The sequence below is a fragment of the Macaca thibetana genome, chromosome 8 (genome assembly GCF_024542745.1).
Source record: "Macaca thibetana thibetana isolate TM-01 chromosome 8, ASM2454274v1, whole genome shotgun sequence".
In the NCBI taxonomy this organism is placed as follows: Eukaryota; Metazoa; Chordata; class Mammalia; order Primates; family Cercopithecidae; genus Macaca; species Macaca thibetana.
Genome location: NC_065585.1, coordinates 125,678,106 through 125,696,661, shown reverse-complemented (window position 1 = coordinate 125,696,661; position 18,556 = coordinate 125,678,106). Strand labels below are relative to the sequence as shown.

Sequence of the window (18,556 nt, the reverse complement as noted above, 5' to 3'; positions counted from 1 at the left end):
GTTTGATGGCCATTTCTATATCTTCTTTTGAGAATAGTCTATATCCTTAGCCTACTATTACTACTACTACTACTATTTTTTTTTTTTTTAATCTGAGCACAGTCTTGCTCTGTTGTCCAGGCTAGAGTGCAGTCACACAACCTCAACTCACTGCATCTTCTGCCTGCCAGGTTGAACCGTGCCTCAGCCTCCCAAGTAGCAGGGATTATAGGCATGTGCCACCAAGCCCAGCTAAGTTTTGTATTTTTTAGTAGAGATGGGATTTCAGCATATTGTCCAGGCTGGTCTTGAACTCCTGGTCTCAAGTGGTCCGCCCACCTCGGCCTCCCAATGTGCTGGGATTACAGTTGTGAGCCACCACACCTGGCCTCAGCCCCCTTTTTGATGGGATTTTTTTTTTCTTTTTTTCTTTTTTTTTTTTTTTTTTTTTTGCTGATTTGAGTTCTTTGTAGATTCTGGGTATTAGTCCTTTGTCAGATGCATAGTTTACAAAGACTTTCTCACACTTGGTGGGTTGTCTGTTTACTCAGATGATTATTTCTTTTGCTGTGCAGAAACTTTTTAATTTAAGTTCCATCTGTTTATCTTTGTTTTTATTGCATTTGCTTTTGGGTTCTTGGTCATGACGTCTTTGCCTAAGTCAGTGTCTAGAAGGATTTTTCCAGTGTTATCTTCTAGAATTTTTGTGATTTCAGTTATTCGATTTAGAAGGTATATGTTTTATTGATTAGAAGTACTAATTCTGTATAAAAATTTTAAATATGTGATATAGTCGTTTTCTTACTACTTTAATTGATAGGGGTGCTAAAAGTACAAACATGTTTCTTTGTATTAGCATAAAATCAGAATTTAATATTCTTTAAATTTCAACATTAAGGCATATATGTATATATAATAGGCTTTTTTATGCTAATGTATCGTTTTCTTTTTAAAAATTAGAAACTCCCATTATTGAAAATCATAGGTTCACAACAACCTGTAAGTGAAGTTTCTACCGTCCCATGTCCTAGAATTGATACTCAGCAGCTGGACCGGCAAATTAAAGCAATTATGAAAGAAGTCATTCCCTTTTTGAAGGTAAGCAGTTATTTTAAAAAATAAACAAAACTTTGTGTTTTGTTTTTTAATTCGTACAAAAGACCTTATTGTGATAAAGTTCAATGGTATAGGTAAACAAAAGAAAAAAAAACTATCACCCATAATTTTTTTACCCTGCCAACATTTTGCTTGCCGTACCAACATTCTGTAAACCTTTCAGTAATATTTTGTACACATGTGCATATTCTGCTTTTTTCATTTACTGTACCGTAAACTTCTTTCTAGATCATTATTTTTCTACTGCATTTTTTCAGGATTTATTACCTTTATTTTTATTTTATTTTATTTTTTATTTTTGTGAGTATTTAGTAGATGTATATATTTATGGGGTATGTGAAATAGTTTGATATAGGCATGCAATATGTAATAATCACATCATGGTAAATGGGGTATCCATCCCCTCAAGCATTTAACCTTTGTGTTGCATACAATCCAGTTATACTCTTTTAGTTATTTTTAAATGTATAAATTATTGACTGTAGTCACCCTATTGTGCTGTTAAATAATGCATCTTATTCATTCGTTCTACTTTTTGTACCCATTAACCATCTCCCCTATTCCCTACTGCCCTTCATAGCCTCTGGTAACCATCCTTGTACACTTCATCTCCATGAGTTAAATTGTTTTAATTTTTAGCTCCCACAAGTGAGAACAAAGACAAACAGAAAGAAGTTTGTCTTTCTGTGCCTGGCTAACTTCACTTAACATAATGACCTCCAGTTCCATCCACGTTGTTGCAGATGACAAGGTCTCATTATTTTTTATGACTGAATAGTACTCCATTGTGTGTATGTACCACATTTTCTTTATCCGTTCATCTGTTGATGGACACTTAGGTTGCTTCCAAATCTTGGTTGTTGTGAACAGCACTGCAACTAACATGGGTGTGCAGATACCCCTTTAATACACTGATGTCCTTTCTTTTCTGTATATACCCAGCAGTGGGATTGCTGGATCATATGATAGCTCTAGCTCTATATTTAGTTTCTTGAGCAACTTCTAAACTGTTCTTCAGAGGGGTTGTACTAATTTACATTCCCACCAGCAGTGTATGAGAGTTTCCTTTTCTGGTGAGTTTCCACATCCTAACCAGCATTTGTTATTACCTGTCTTTGGGATAAGTGCCATTTTAACAGGTGAGATGATTTCTCGTTGTAGTTTTGATTTGCATTTCTGTGATCATGTTGAGAACCTTTTATATGCCTGTTTGCTATTTGTATGTGGACTTTTGAGAAATGTGTATTCAGATCTTTTGCACATTTTTAAATTAGATTATTAGATTTTTTCCTATAGAGTTGTTTGAACTCTTTATATAATGCTGGTTATTAATCCCTTGTCAGATGGATGGTTTACACATGTTTTCTCTCATTCTGTGGGTTGTCTTTTCACTTTGTTGTTTCTTTTGTTGTGCAGAAGCTTTTTAACTTGATGTGATCCCGTTTGTCTTCTTTTGCTTTGGTTGGCAGTGCTTGTGGGATATTACTCAAGAAATTTTTGCCTAGACCAATGTCCTGCAGAGTTTCCCCACTGTTTTCATATAGTAGTTTCATAGTATGAGGTCTTGGATTTATGTCTTTAATCCATTTTGATTTGACTTTTGTATATGGTGAGAGATAGAGGTCTAGTTTTATTCTTTTGCTTATGGATATCCATTTATCCCAACACCGTTTACTGTGAAGAGACTGTCTTTTCCCCAGTGTATGTTCTTGGCACCTTTGTTGAAAATGAGTTTATTGTAGGTATGTGCATTTGTTTCTGAGTTCTCTGTTCTATTGGTCTATGTGTCTGTTGTTTTTATGCCAGTACCATGCTGTTTTGGTTACTATAGCTGTGTAGTATAATTTGAAGGCAGGTAACGTGATTCTTCTAGTTTTGTTCTTTTTGCTCAGGATAGCTTTGGCTATTCTCAGCTTTTTTTGTGGTGCTATATAAATTTTAGGATTCTTTTTTCTAATTCTGTGAAGAATGTCATTGGTATTTTGATCACAATTGCATTGAATCTGTAGATTGCTTTGGGGAGTACAGACTTTTTTTTTTTTTTAATACTTTAAGTTCTAGGGTACATGCGCACAGCGTGCAGGTTTGTTACATATGTATACATGTGCCATGTTGGTGTGCTGCACCCATTAACTCGTCATTTGCATTAGGTATATCTATATGCTGTCCCTTCCCCCACACCCTCCCCACAATAGGACCCAGTGTGTGATGATCCCCTTCCTGTGTCCAAGTGATCTCATTGTTCAATTCCCACCTATGAGTGAGAACATGCGGTATTTGGTTTTCTGTTCTTGCGATAGTTTGCTGAGAATGATGGTTTCCAGCTGCATCCATGTCCCTACAAAGGACACGAACTCATCCTTTTTTATGGCTGCATAGTATTCCATGGTGTATATGTGCCACATTTTCTTCATCCAGTCTGTCACTGATGGACATTTGGGTTGATTCCAAGTCTTTGCTATTGTGAATAGTGCCGCAATAAACATACGTGTGCATGTGTCTTTATAGCAGCATGACTTACAATCCTCTGGGTATATCCCCAGTAAGGGGATGGCTGGGTCAAATGGTATTTCTAGTTCTAGATCCTTGAGGAATAAATTTCCCTCTACACACTGCTTTAAATGTGTCCCAGAGATTCTGGTATGTTGTATCTTTGTTCTTATTGGTTTCAAAGAACATCTTTATTTCTGCCTTCATTTCATTATGTACCCAGTAGTCATTCAGGAGCAGGTTGTTCAGTTTCCATGTAGTTGAGCGGTTTTGATTGAGTTTCTTAGTCCTGAGTTCTAGTTTGATTGCACTGTGGTCTGAGAGACAGTTTGTGATAATTTCTGTTGTTTTACATTTGCTGAGGAGTGCTTTACTTCCAACTACGTGGTCAATTTTGGAATAAGTGTGATGTGGTGCTGAGAAGAATGTATATTCTGTTGATTTGGGGTGGAGGGTTCTGTAGATGTCTTATTAGGTCCGCTTGGTGCAGAGTTGAGTTCAATTCCTGGATATCCTTGTTAACTTTCTGTCTCGTTGATCTTGTCTAATGTTGACAGTGGGGTGTTAAAGTCTCCCATTATTATTGTATGGGAGTCTCTAAGTCTCTTGGTAAGTCTCTAAGGACTTCCTTTATGAATCTGGGTGCTCCTGTATTGGGTGCATATATATTTAGGATAGTTAGCTCTTCCTGATGAATTGATCGCTTTACCATTATGTAATGGTCTTCTTTGTCTCTTTTGATCTTTGATGGTTTAAAGTCTGTTTTATCAGAGACTAGGATTGCAACCCCTGCTTTTTTTGTTTTCCATTTGCTTGGTAGATCTTCCTCCATCCCTTTATTCTGAGCCTATGTGTGTCTCTGCATGTGAGATGGGTCTCTTGAATGCAGCAAACTGATGGGTCTTGACTCTTTATCCAATTTGCCAGTCTGTGTCTTTTAATTGGACCATTTAGTCCATTCACATTTAAGGTTAATATTGTTATGTGTGAACTTGATCCTGTCATTATGATATTAGCTGGTTATTTTGCTCGCTAGTTGATGCAGTTTCTTCCTAGCATTGATTGACTTTACATTTTGACGTGTTTTTGCAATGGCTGGTACCTGTTGTTCCTTTCCATATTTAGTGCTTCCTTCAGGATCTCTTGTAGGGCAGGCCTGGTGGTGACAAAATCTCTAAGCATTTGCTTGTCTGTAAAGGATTTTATTTCTCCGTCACTTATGATACTTAGTTTGGCTGGATATGAAATTCTGGGCTTAAAATTCTTTTCTTTAAGAATGTTGAATATTGGCCCCCACTCTCTTCTGGCTTGGAGAGTTTCTGCCAAGAGATCTGCTGTTAGTCTGATGGGCTTCCCTTTGTGTGTAACCTGACCTTTCTCTCTGGCTGCCCTTAACATTTTTTCCTTCATTTCAACTTCGGTGAATCTGACAATTGTGTGTCTTGGAATTGCTCTTCTCGAGGAGTATCTTTGTGCCATTCTCTGTATTTCCTGAATTTGAATGTTGGCCTGCCTTACTAGGTTGGGGAAGTTCTCCTGGATGATATGCTGCAGAGTGTTTTCCAACTTGGTTCCATTTTCCCCATCACTTTCAGGCACACCAATCAGACGTAGATTTGGTCTTTTCACATAATCCCATATTTCTTGGAGGCTTTGTTCATTTCTTTTTACTCTTTTTTCTCTACACTTCTCTTCTCGCTTCATTTCATTCATTTGATCTTCAGTTACTGATACTCTTTCTTCCAGTTGATCGAGTCGGTTACTGAAGCTTGTGCATTTGTCATGTAGTTCTTGTGTTATGGTTTTCATCTCTATCAGTTCTTTTAAGGTCTTCTCTGCATTGATTAGTTATCCATTCATCCATTCTTTTTTCAAGGTGTTTAGTTTCTTTGCGCTGGTTACGTAGTTCCTCCTTTAGCTCTGAGAAGTTTGATCAATTGAAGCCTTCTTCTCTCGACTTGTCAAAGTCATTCTCCATCCAGCTTTGTTCCATTGCTGGTGATGAGCTGCATTCCTTTGGAGGGGGAGATGCGCTCTGATTTTTTGAATTTCCAGCTTTTCTGCCCTGCTTTTTCCCCATCTTTGTGGTTTTATCTGCCTTTGGTCTTTGACGATGGTGATGTACTGATGGGTTTTTGGTGTGGGTGTCCTTTCTGTTTGTTAGTTTTCCTTCTAACAGTCAGGACCCTCAGCTGTAGGTCTGTTGGAGTTTGCTTGAGGTCCACTCCAGACCCTGTTTGCCTGAGTGTCAGCAGCAGAGGCTGCAGAAGATAGAATATTGCTGAACAGCGAGTGTTGCAGTCTGATTGTTGCTCTGGAATCTTCGTCTCAGGGGTGTACCCTGCCGTGTGAGGTGTGAGGTGTCGGTCTGCACCTAGTGGGGCATGTCTCCCAGTTAGGCCACTCAGGTCAGGGACCCACTTGAGCAGGCAGTCTGTCTGTTCTCAGATCTCAACCTCTGTGCTGGGATATCCACTGCTGTCTTAAAAGCTGTCAGACAGGGGCATTTACCTCTGCCGAGGTTTCTGCTGCTTTTTGTTTAGCTATGCCCTGTCCCCAGAGGAGGAGTCTATAGAGGCAGGCCGGCCTCCTTGAGCTGCGGTGGGCTCCACCCAATTCGAGCTTCCCAGTGGCTTTGTTTACCTACTTAAGCCTCAGCAATGGCGGGCGCCCCTCCCCCAGCCTCACTGCCGCCTTGCAGTTAGATCTCAGATTGCTGTGCTAGCAATGAGGGAGGCTCCGTGGGCATGGGATCCTCTGGGCCAGGTGTGGGATATAATCTCCTGGTGTGCGCTGTTTGTTAAGACCCTTGGTAAGGCGTGGTATTCGGGTGGGAGTTACCCGATTTTCCAGGTGTTGTGTGTCTCAATTTCCTTTGGTTAGGAAAAGGAATTCCCTTACCCCTTGCGCTTCCCAGGTGAGGCGATGCCTCGCCCTGCTTCAGCTCTCGCTGGTGGGGCTGCACCCATGGACAAGGGCCAACTGTCCGACATGCCCTAATGAGATGAACGCGGTACCTCAGTTGAAAATGCAGAAATCGCCTGTCTTCTGTGTCGCTCACGCTGGGAGCTGGAGGCTGGAGCTGTTCCTATTCCCAGACATTTTAAGAATACTGATTTTCCAATCCATGAACATGGAATATCTTTCCATTTTTGTGTCTTTTAAAATTTCTTTTCATCAGTGTTTTATAGTTTTCATTGTAGAGATCTTTCACTTATTTGGTTAATTCTTAGATATTTAATTTTATTTGTGTCTGTTGTAAATGAGATTACTGTTGGCATATGGAAATGCTGCTGATTTTTGTGTGTTGGCTTTATATGCTGCAACTTTACTGAATTTGTTGATCGGTTCTAATAGTATTCTTGTGGAGTCTTTAGGCTTTTCCAAGTATAAGATTATATATATTATAAACAAACAAGGATAATTTGATTCTTCCTTTCCAATTTGGATTCCCTTTATTTCTTTCTCTTGTCTGATTACTCTAGCTAGGACTTGCAGGACTATGTTGAATAACAGTGGTGAAAGTGGGCATCCCTATTGTGTTCCAGATCATAAAGGAATGGGTTTTAGTTTTTCCCCATTTTGTATAATATTAGCTGTGGGTCTGTTGTATATGGATTCTAGTATGTTGAGGTATGTTTCTTCTATACCCAGTTTTTTGAGGGCTTTTATCAGGAATCAGATGGTTTTTCAGCATCGGTTAAAATGATCATATGGGTTTTGTCCTTCATTCTGTTGACTATATATTACAATGATTGATTTACCTATGTTGAACCATCCTTGCATCCCTGGGATAAATCCCACTTGGTCATGATGGATCGTCTTTTTAATGTATTGTTGAATTCCGAGGTATTGGTTGTAATGTCTCCCTTTTCATCTCTGATATTATTTGGGTTTTTTATCTTTTATTTCTTAGTCTGGTTAATGGTTTGCCAATTTTATGTATCTTTTAAAATACCAACTTTTTGTTTCGTTGCTCTTTTGTGTTTTCTTTATTTCAATTTCATTTATTTCTGCTTTGATCTTTATTATTTCTTCTATTTTGGGTTTGGTTTGCTCATGCTTTTCTTGTTTTTTAACATGCATTATTGTTTTCATGTCTGTTACATATATTCTTTTGGATTTGAGGTTACCATGAGGATAGCAAATACTGTCTTGTAACCCAGTATTTTAAACTGATACACTGACTGCATAAACAAACAAGCTAACAAAATGAAAACTCATGTAAATGTTAACTTTGTTCCCCTGCTTTTTAACTTTTTGTTGTTTCTCTTTATATCTTATTGTACTATGTCTTGAAAAGTTGTTGTAGTACTATTTTTGATTGGTTTTATATTGATAATATATATTTTATATTGATATATATGTATTTGATTTTATATTGATCATCATTTTGTCTTTCCACTTAAGAGTAGTTTACACACCACAATTACAGTGTTATAATATTCTGTGTACTTTCTATTACCGGTGAGTTTTGTACCTTCACATGATAACTTATTGCTCATTAATGTCTTCTTTTAGACGGAAAGAAAGTATTTAATATTTAGTATTTCTTGTCAGACAAGTCTGGTGTTGATGAAATCCCTCAGCTTTTGTCTGGGAAGGTATTTCTCCTTCATGTTTGAAGGATATTTTTTCTGGATGTACTATTCTAGGGTAAAAGTTTTCTTCCTTCACCACTGGAAATATGTCATGACACTGTCTCCTGACCTGTAAGGATTCTAGTGACAAGTCTACTGTCAGATATATTGGAACTCTATTATATGTTGTTTCTTTTCTCTTGCCGCTTTTAGGGACTTTATCCTTCATGTTTGCGAGTTTGATTATTAAATGCCATGAGATAGTCTTGTTTGAATTAAACTATCTTGGTTTTCTGTAACCTTCTTGTACTTGAATGTTGTTAATCTTTCTACCTGTCTCTCTCTACCCCCTCTTTAAGGCCAATAACTTAGATTTGTCCTATAGAGGTTATTTTCCAGATCCTGTAGGTGTGCTTTATTGTTTTTTATTTTTTTTCTTTTGTCTCCTCAAATTGTGTTTTCAAAGAGCCTATCTTCAAGCTAATTATTTAGCTTGATCAATTCTATTAAGAGATTGATGCATTCTTTAGTATGTCAGTTGCGTTTTTCAGCTCTAGAATTTCTGCTTGATTCTTTTAAATTATTTCAATCTGTTTGTTAAATTTATCTATGAATACAGAATTCTGAATTCCCAGCCAGGTGCTATGGCTTACACCTGTGATCCCAGCACTTTGGGAGGCCGAGGCGGGTGATTACTTGAGGTCAGGAATTTGAGAGCAGCCTGGTCAACACAGTGAAACCGCGTGTCTACCACAACATACAAAAAAAAAAAAATAGCTGGACATGGTGGTACGCACCTATAATGATGGCTACTCAGGAGGCTGAGGCAGGAGAATCGCTTGAACCCGGGAGGTGGAGGTTGCAGCGAGCCAAGCTTGTGCCACTGCACTCTAGCCTGGGTGACAGAGCAAGGCTCCGTCTGAAAAAAAAAAAAAAAAAATCTGAATTCCCTTCCTATCTTGAATTTCTTTGAGTTTCCTCAAAACAGCTATTTTGAATTCTCTGTCTGAAAGGTCACATCTCTCTGTTTCTCCTGGATTGGCCACTAGTGCCTTATTTGGTCCCTTTGTTGAGGTCATGATTTTCTGTATGACCTTGATGCTTGTGGATGTTTGTCGGTGTCTGGGCATTGAGAGTTAGATATTTTTTGTAGGCCTCACAGTTTGGGCTTGTTTGTGCCATTCTTCTTGGGAAAGCTTTCCAGGTATTCAAAGGGACTTGGGTCCCAAGCCCAAAAACACTGTGGTTTTTGCAGACTCGTAGAGGTGTACCACTTTGGTGATTTTGGATAAGATCCAGAATAATTCTCTGAATTACCAGGCGGAAACTTTTGTTCTCTTCCTTTATTTTTTCTCAAATAAATGGAATCTCTGTTATGAAATGCCTGGAGCTGGAGATGGGGTGATGGAGGCACCTGTATGGTGACTACCCCTGGGACTATGCTAGGTCATACCTAAAGCCAGCACAGCACAGCACTGGGGCTTGCCCAAGACCCTCTGTAACCGCTACCTGGCTACCGCTTAAATTCGCTCAAGGCCCTAGGGCTCCTACCATTAGCAGGTGGGGAAGCCAGCCAGGTTTGTGTCTTTCCCTTCAGGGCAGTGAGTTCCCCCAGGTCCCTATCGGGTCCACAGATTCCGTCCTTGAGCTTAGACATCTACCTGGTATTCTGTCCTACTGTGGCTAAACTGGCCTTAAAGCCACAAGACAAAGTCCTTCCCACTCTTACCTCTGCTTTCCATAGGCAGCAGAGCCTCTCCTGGTGGCTTCCACCACCACCACCAGCCCATGAGTTCTGCTAACATTCATTTAAAGCCCAAGGGCTTTTTAGTCAGCTTGTGGTGAATGCTGCCAGGCCTGGGACTCACCCTTCAGGGCAGTGGGCTCTCCTCTGGCCCAGGGCAGGTGCCAAGTTCTTGAATTGTGGATCCCAAGAGCCTGCTTAGTGCTCTACCCCAGTGTGATCGCACTGGTACCTCAGGTGCCAGACAAAGTCCCCTTTTTCCTCTCCTTTTCTCAAGCAGAAGGAATCTTTCACCATAGCCACCACAGCTCAGTATACGTTGGGCCTCACCTGAAGCCAGAACATCTCTGAGTCTCACCCAAGGCCCGTGGCATACTACATGGGTGTCACTGTCAGTTATTCAAGGTCCAAAGCCTCTTTAGTCAGCAGGTTAAGATTAAGCCAAGATTAAGCCTTCCAGGACTGGGTCCTTCCCTTTAAGGCAGTGGATTTCCTTTTGGGCCAGAGTGTGTCTAAAAATGTCATCTTGGAGCTAGGGCCTGGAATGGGGACCTCACGACTCTGCCTGTGTCCTGCTGTAGCTGGAGCTGACCTGGTATGCAAGATGCAACACAAAGTCCTTTTTATTCCTTGCTCTCGTCTCCTGAAGCAGAAGGAGTCACTTGCACTGCTGCAGTCAGTGCTGCCTGGGGTTGGAGGAAGGGTGGCGTCAGCAATTCAAGACAGTCTTTCCTACCCTCTTTAGTGCCCCTTTCAGCAATACGACGTTAAAAGCAAGTACCATCATTACTCACCTGGTTTTTATTCTTATTATGGTGCTTTTTTTGGTGTGTAGTTGTTAAAATTTGGTGTTCCAGAAGGGGAAGATGATTGGTAGAGGCTTCTGTTCTGCCATCTTGCTCCGCCCCTGTCTTTTTTTTTTTTTTTTTTTTTTAATGGTTCCACAACATTCATTCCAAAATATTTATAAAATGCCTACTTAATGCCAGGTTTGGCAGACCTAGCAGTGAACAAGGCCTTTGCTCTCATGGAGCTTGCATGCTAGAGTAGGAATATAGACTGAAGTAACATAAGTAAATATAAGACATTTAAGTAACTGTATATCAGGTAATGATAACGGGCCATGCACATAATTAAAATTTGACAATATGATGGTGTCTGGTTTATATTGGGTGATCAGGGAAAGCTTCTAATGAGGGAACATTTAAGCAGAGACATGACTAAGGAGCCAGTGTAAACCAGGATCATTCCAGACAGAGTGCAATGGCCTTAAGGTAGGAATTAGCTTCACATGTTGAAGGAAGTAGAGGGAAAGCCTGTATGGTTGGAGGATATTTGTATGAGACTAAGTTGAAAGGGAGGCGAGGGCTAATTATGTAAAGTATTACAGGCCATGATTAGAAGTTTGGACTTTGCTCAAAGTTTGAAGGGAAACTCCTAGAAGGTTTTAAGCAGGAGAGAAACTAAGTCTGCTTTGTTTTTAGAAAATTGATTATAAGGGGGTCAGGAGCGCAGTGAGACCAGAAGAGAAATGATAACGGCTTAGATTCGGGTGGTGTAAAGAAATACATAATTGGGATATAGTTAGGAAATCAGTAGGTCCTACTAATGGTTAGAGTGTCGGGAGATAGAGAAAACTGGCTGGGAGGAAATACGATTTACTGAAATGAAGAAGGCTTGGGAGAAGGGGGAGATGAAGAGTTCTTTTTTGGTGGGGGGGGCGGTGGTTTGAAACAGAGGCTCACTCTATTACCCAGGCTGGAATGCAATGGCGCGACCTCGGCTTACTGTAACCTCTGCCTCCTTGGTTTAAGTGATTCTCCTGCCTCAGCCTCCCAAGTAGCTGGGACTACAGGTGCGTGCCACCATGCCCGGCTTATTTTTGTATTTTTAGTAGAGATGGTGTTTCCCTATGTTGACCATGCTGGCCTTGAACTTGTGACCTCAAGTGATGCACCCGCCTGGGCCTCCCAAAGTGCTGGGATTATAGGCTCGAGCCACCGTGCCAGCCGAGAGTTTTATTTTGGACTTTAAAATTGAACTTTTAGACAACCAGAGAGCAGTCAAGTAGTCATTTGGTTACTCAGCGAATTCCAGGCACAGCTGGAGATAGACATAAGGTAGTTCATAGCATGTAGCTGCTGCCTAAAGCCAGGTCATTTGATGTGAGAATAGACAGAGGCCTTCAACTGGGATGTGGGACCAGGTGATTCAGCATTTGTAAGTTGTACAAAAGCAGAGCCAGAGTTGACCAAGAAGGACTGCAAGGAGTTAGTTATGTTGATGGCTGCTATGAGGTCAAGTAGTCATAGAATACAATTTTCTATTAATTAATTTTTCAGTCCCTATTGTTAAATATTTGTGTTTATTCTGGTTTCTTTTCCACTATTATAAACACTTCTTCAATGATTGAGGACAATCTGTTTACTTTTGTTTCTTTAGAAACAATTTTTAGACACAAAATTTTTAGTTCAAAGGTCATAAACATTTTTAAAGCTTTTGAGACATGCTAAATTGTCCTTCAGAGAAACTAACCAGTTTATATTTCCATCAACATTGAAAGTGTCAGACTGGTAAGCAGTACTGTTAATTTTATTTAATAACATTGATCAGGGCAGATGGAGACGTGCAACAAATGGAATAGGAAGACAGGACTTCTTTCTGAGATGGCACTCATTACATTCTAATTTAAAATGGAAATTTTAACAATTAGAAGTGAAAATTAATTGTTATCTTTTCATCCAGATATGGTAAACTACAAAATACATTGTCACTGGGCTAGTTTCGTATAATGTACTCATACTTCTCTTGGTAAGACATGTACCACAGAGAATTGCTTTCAGTGTGCTTATATTTCTTCCCTCAGCAGAAGTAATTGCTTTTTTTGAAATGTTTTGAGAGAAGAGAGATCTTTGAGAAAGCACATGTACAAACTGCTTTCTCTGAAGATACAGCAGAGTATCTGACTTTACAACAGAGGAAAAAGTCAGCTGATAGTGTCCAGATTATTCCATCTAAAAACAGAAACACTTAGCCTTGTTCTGGGCAATTGCAATAGTTCCTAAATGGCCTTACTGTCCTTTTGCTGCTGCTTCTAACCTTTCAACCCTCCTAGTAGAGTTGTTAGCACTTCTAAGGCCTTGGCACTTGCTAACACCTCTACCTGGAATGCTCTTCCTTCAGATACCTACCTGCATGGCTTGTTCTCTTGAATTCCTCAAGTGTTTGGTCAAATGTTAACTGTTCCTGAGTAAACCTCTCCCTTATCCTTTACCTGCTTTCCTTTACCTTCATAATGCTTGCATGCCACCTTTCACCTATGTAATATTTATCTGCCTCTCCATACTAAAATACAAGATCCATGACGTCTGAGATGTTGATCTCTTTTGGTCACTGTCCGAAAATAATAACTGCACATCGTAGACACTCAGTAAACATTAATGAATTAATAAATGACTGGACTCTTCAACCCTCAACTGTAGTTGAGCTCTTTAGACTCTGTAAGTGTGAAAACAGCTGACCCATAGGATAAAGACCAGGTTCAGTATCACTCACAAAACCTTTTACAGCATGGTCTGGTCTCTTAAACCTTGTGTCCTACTTGACATGATTGAAAAAGGCACATCACCCACATTGCGTCTTTTACGGAGAATGACCTTCTCCTCTTCCTCTGTCAGTTTCTCCTGTTTTTCAGGAGCCAGTGCAAATGTTGTTGCATGTGTTTACAGGCAAAATTCCTTCCTCTCTTCACTCTTCCTGAGAATACTGGGTTCATGCCTTCATTATAGCGCTTATGACAAAGGATCATAATTACTTGTATCTCCTCCCTAGAATAGTATCTCATAGTACCTACAGCCAAGAAGTACTTAAGATACTGGATAAAAAGAATTTGAGGGATAAGGCATAAATATATCAGTTTTACCAACTGTTCTGTGAATTTATTTCCTGTTACTTATAAATCTATGTATATATTTACCTTCCATAAAAGAATATACTTATAAATTTTAAGAATGTAGATTTTTAAAATAGATTTTTATCTCAGAGTTTGAAACCATTGCCTCAAGTGAATTGATTTAAATTTTCTCGGTTGTTGCTTGCTTTCATCTTAGGCCAAAATTTTAGCATTAATAGTACAATAAATACTTGTAAACATGTCTTTTAAAAACTAAAGTAGGTATAATTGTAGTAATATTTATTTGATATATACAGTTATTTTATAAGGGTTAAAAAAAACTGAATGATTTATCTTTATGCTTAGGGAGTGTAGCCTTCAATTAGGAAATTGATTGTTTTTACTATTTTGTGTCTGATTTGATGGAAAAATTATGTAAGTTACATATTATCTGCTCAGAAACTGTCATATAATAAAATATTTAATACTTGAGCAAAATAGAAATCACCTTGATTTTCTGAAATGTTTAAAAATTCTTGAATTTAAAAGCATTACATTTTTTTTAAAGTGATTTTTCTTAAATGTCTAAGATGTTAGGAAATTAATGGTATTTTAGCTGGCTAAATTGGCTAGTGACACTCTTTAATAGGTTTTCCACTTGACCTTTTAAGCGCTACTGGCATTTCTAGAGTTACCTAAAACACAAGACTTATCTTGTTACCTTGTTTAAAATCTAAATTGTTCCTCCTCACTTTACCTGTAGAGCCCTGATTTAAGTGATTTCGTTTCATGAGGAAATGAAATAATAAATAATTTAGCATTTCAAAAAGTTTCTGAGGCAAGTAAACAGAGTAGAACTAATAATCTGATTTTAACTATTTATGATGTCTCATTTCACTTCAAATCTTGAGTTTTTTTGTAGGACTGTAGAACTTTTTTTGTTAATTATGCCCAGGCAGCATTATACCCAGTCACCTGAGTTAGACTTCTTGACTCTCTTTATGCCATTACTAGTGAGTCAAAAATGTGTTCTTCTCCTTTGGGTCATCAGTTTCACTTCACTTTCTTCTTTCCAGTAGCATAACCTAAATTCATGTTCTTACCTTTTGCTTAGACTACCTGTCTTAATAGGCATGAAGTAGGCATGAAGTGCATTTTTACTAAGCCATATCCTACCCAAACTCCTTAGTCTTCAAGCGGCTTCACCGCTGGATCTGGTGTGCTTTCCCATCCTAGCTACTCTCCATCTAGGTACATTCACTTCACATTATTCAGCATTTCCCGTATCTACTTTTACTTTTTCACATATTAGCCGTTTGTACAAGTTGTCTTATCTATCCAAGATGTAAAATACTTTAACTCTTTTCTGCCTGACTGAAATATTTCTTCAAAAATATTTGTTGTTGTCTCCAATATGCTCCTATAGCTCCTTAGAGCACCTGGTGGGTGCTTTTAAAAAATATTTATGGCCGGGCGCGGTGGCTCAAGCCTGTAATCCCAGCACTTTGGGAGGCCGAGACGACCGGATCACGAGGTCAGGAGATCGAGACCATCCTGGCTAACACGGTGAAACCCCGTCTCTAATAAAAAATACGAAAAAACTAGCCGGGCGAGGTGGCGGGTGCCTGTAGTCCCAGCTATTCAGGAGGCTGAGGCAGGAGAATGGCGTGAACCCGGGAGGCGGAGCTTGCAGTGAGCCGAGATCGCGCCACTGCACTCCAGCCTGGGCGACAGAGCAAGACTCCGTCTCAAAAAAAAAAAAAAAAAAAATTTTTTTTATTTGTTCAGTAAGTAATGTCTTCTGTGAGCCACTGTATTTTGTGATAAATGAGAATCCCTGCAGTTAAAAAAGTGTTATCTACCAGACAGCACAGAGCTTATAGTGATTATTTATGTACATATCTGACTCCTGCATTAGTATTTGACTCTCTGAAGACAGGCACAGTTTGTTTTTTTTTTAGTCACCTGTCTTGACACATACATTATTTTAAATGAGCTTAAGTCTGAGAAGGGACCTTGAACATCATCTAGTTTGGCTCCCTTATTTTGTAAATTTTATGGGGTGGGGAGAAAACTGAACTGAAAAAGATTATAGGATTTGCTTAAATGGATTTACAAGAAGAAGAAGGATTAGAACCTTGAGATTACTTGATATGGATGATTTATGGGGTTGACCTCAGAAACTTAACCGTGATTCATATTATTTTGTAGCTCACACCTGTTTCTTAAGAAAGTTTAAGAAGAGACACTTGACTGAAGTGATTTGTTAAGAAAGTAGCAAGGGGGTGATGTTAACCCTCAAGACATTTCAGAATGTCGAAAGATACTTTTAGTTGTTGAGGTGGTGTAGGGAGGCGGTGTTACTGGCATCTAGTGGGTAGAGGCCAGGATGATGCTAAATATCGTGCAATGCACAGGATGTCAATAATGCGAAGGTTGAGAAACCCTGAGTTAGAAAATAATAGGGAATTGGGTAGAAGGTGAGTATGCTTGTAAGAGTATTTGAAATTAACTGAAAACAGAAAGATTGGCAAAATGGAAGCTGTAGCATGAATAGTTCTCCTTAAGGTATAGAAAGGTACAGAAAGGAAGTGGTGAAAAGTACTGGATCAGCCAGTTCTTTTACTGGCTTATCATCTGCTTTCACGGGTCAAAATTGCCAAACCTCTCAATGTGTATGAATAAAGTAGGAGTTTGGCTTTTCTTATGAATATTTCTAAACGGGTATCTGAAAATTGAGGAGCATCTGTGCAAGAAAATTAAAAATTAACATTTTATATTATGTGGATTGATTTTCTTTTTTTAAACAATAGGCAAGTTTATATTCTAACCAACTAGGATTTTTCTCAGGAGCACATGGATGAAGTATGCTCCTCGCAACTTTTAACTTCAGTAAGGCGCATGGTTTTGACCCTTACCCAGCAAAATGATGAGAGCAAAGAGTTTGTAAAGTTCTTTCATAAACAACTTGGAAGTATATTACAGGTAAGAGTTTATACTTGTATGATTTACCAGTATGTACTATGTGGTAAGGTTTTTGTGGGGGGCGGGGGCGCAGTGAAGCCTTTTCTTGCATTGTACAATTTATTCAGGTGGACATCCAATCTAGCATCCATTTGGGATGATGTTTTAATACTTTTTAGGTTGTCACTTGGTTAAAATAATATTGTATTATTAGGCCCTGTTAGTATCTTCATTTAATTTGGTCATGTCTAAGGCATATCTCTTACAAGCTTTTATTGGTTTGGTTTATCTTCTCAATGAAAACGTTTTTAGTTTGAAATGTTTAGAAAGTATTCTGTGACTGTTTCTAAAATAATTGGTAAAGTAATTTGACTAATCTGGGAAATTTCGGAAGCCAGAGACCAGCTGGTTGTAGAGACTTTTTAGGCTGTATCAGTACGCTTAAATTATAGTAAGTCAGTAACTGGGGGAGAATTTGCCTACTGGGAGACATTTAGCAGTGTCTGCAGACATTTTGTTTATCAGAGCAAGTGGTGTGAAGAAGGTAGGGAGGGCTGAGAGGAGGACAGGTACTTGCAACTAATGGGTGGAGACCAGGAAGAATGTTGATAAACATTTGACAGTACATGGGACAGTCCCCCACAACCAAAGTATTATCTGGTCCTAAATGTCAGTAGGGCCAAGGTTGAGAAATCCCATGTTAGTGTTAATAAAATTACCTTGTTTATTCCTTATGACAAACATCTTTATGTTTACCCGAGTATTTTCCCATTGAGACAGTTCAGTGATACGTATTTTTACTCTACATTAGGTGACACATTTTTCTTTTCGTCTTTATTACAAAATTTTCTAATGAAACTTTGCCTTGTTTCTTATTTCTTTGTTTAAACTGGTTTTAGATAATCGGTATTAACTTTTTCCTTGGGCTTGATGCAAATTTATATCGCTGTAATTTTCCATTTTGTTAGTATTAAGACTAAAGTATAAATTGTCCTGGCCCCATTAGTACTAATTAGTAATTAGTACTAATAGATAATTTATAAGGACTATAAGACATCAGTGGTGTTGTGCATTGTAGGAACCTCCATTTTAGAATAACACTAAAAGATAAATAATCATTTAAATATTTTTTATTAAGATCCATGTAGCCCTTCCTCAGTTTTGCCTTCTATGATAATTGTGGGTAGATCCCAAAGCATTAATTTGGAAATAAGACTTTTTTTCTCAGTCTGAGGTTTGACTGCTTTTCTTTTATCCCATTCTTGATTTTTCCACAAGAGGACATACATGAAGAATAAAAGTAAATTTATATTAAATATTGCCCAGAGTGTTGAAAAATTTTTATGAGCTAGAGCTTAAATTACCGTCTTCTACATTTTTCCTTCTGAAACCCGTTCAGGATTTTTTTTCCCACAAAGCACCCAGCATATGTACGTTTTTACCATAATTGTACTAGATAAGATAGTCTTTTGGTGGGAGAGAGGGTTAGGCATTGAACATCATAGTTGTTTGCCTGTTTGCTAAATAGTGTAGTCCATATTTTTAGAAAGAAAAAGAGGAGTGGTTTTACTAAAAATGTTTAGAGTATACTTATTTGAAGATTCTCAACCTAAAATAATCAAAAGGGTCAGAATCTACTTAAAGAGAGTTGATTCAAGTGCAGTGTGTGAGGGATAGCTGCCTGGGAAGCACAGATTCCAAAGAATAGACATCAGCAGTTTGGGATCATTATATCAGGGGTCCCCAACCCCCAGGCTGGTGAGCAGCAGGCGAGTGAGCAAAGCTTCGTCT

The 18,556-nt window shown here is 38.7% G+C and overlaps 1 protein-coding gene across 1 annotated transcript in view; it reads left to right on the top strand.

The window, feature by feature from the left end:
* PCM1 (pericentriolar material 1) overlaps positions 1 to 18,556 on the top strand; it is a 106,951-nt gene that overhangs the window by 69,510 nt on the left and 18,885 nt on the right. The window contains 3 exon segments of the mRNA XM_050802146.1: positions 940 to 962; positions 964 to 1,077; positions 16,652 to 16,786. Coding sequence (XP_050658103.1) covers positions 940 to 962; positions 964 to 1,077; positions 16,652 to 16,786 — 272 coding nt within the window.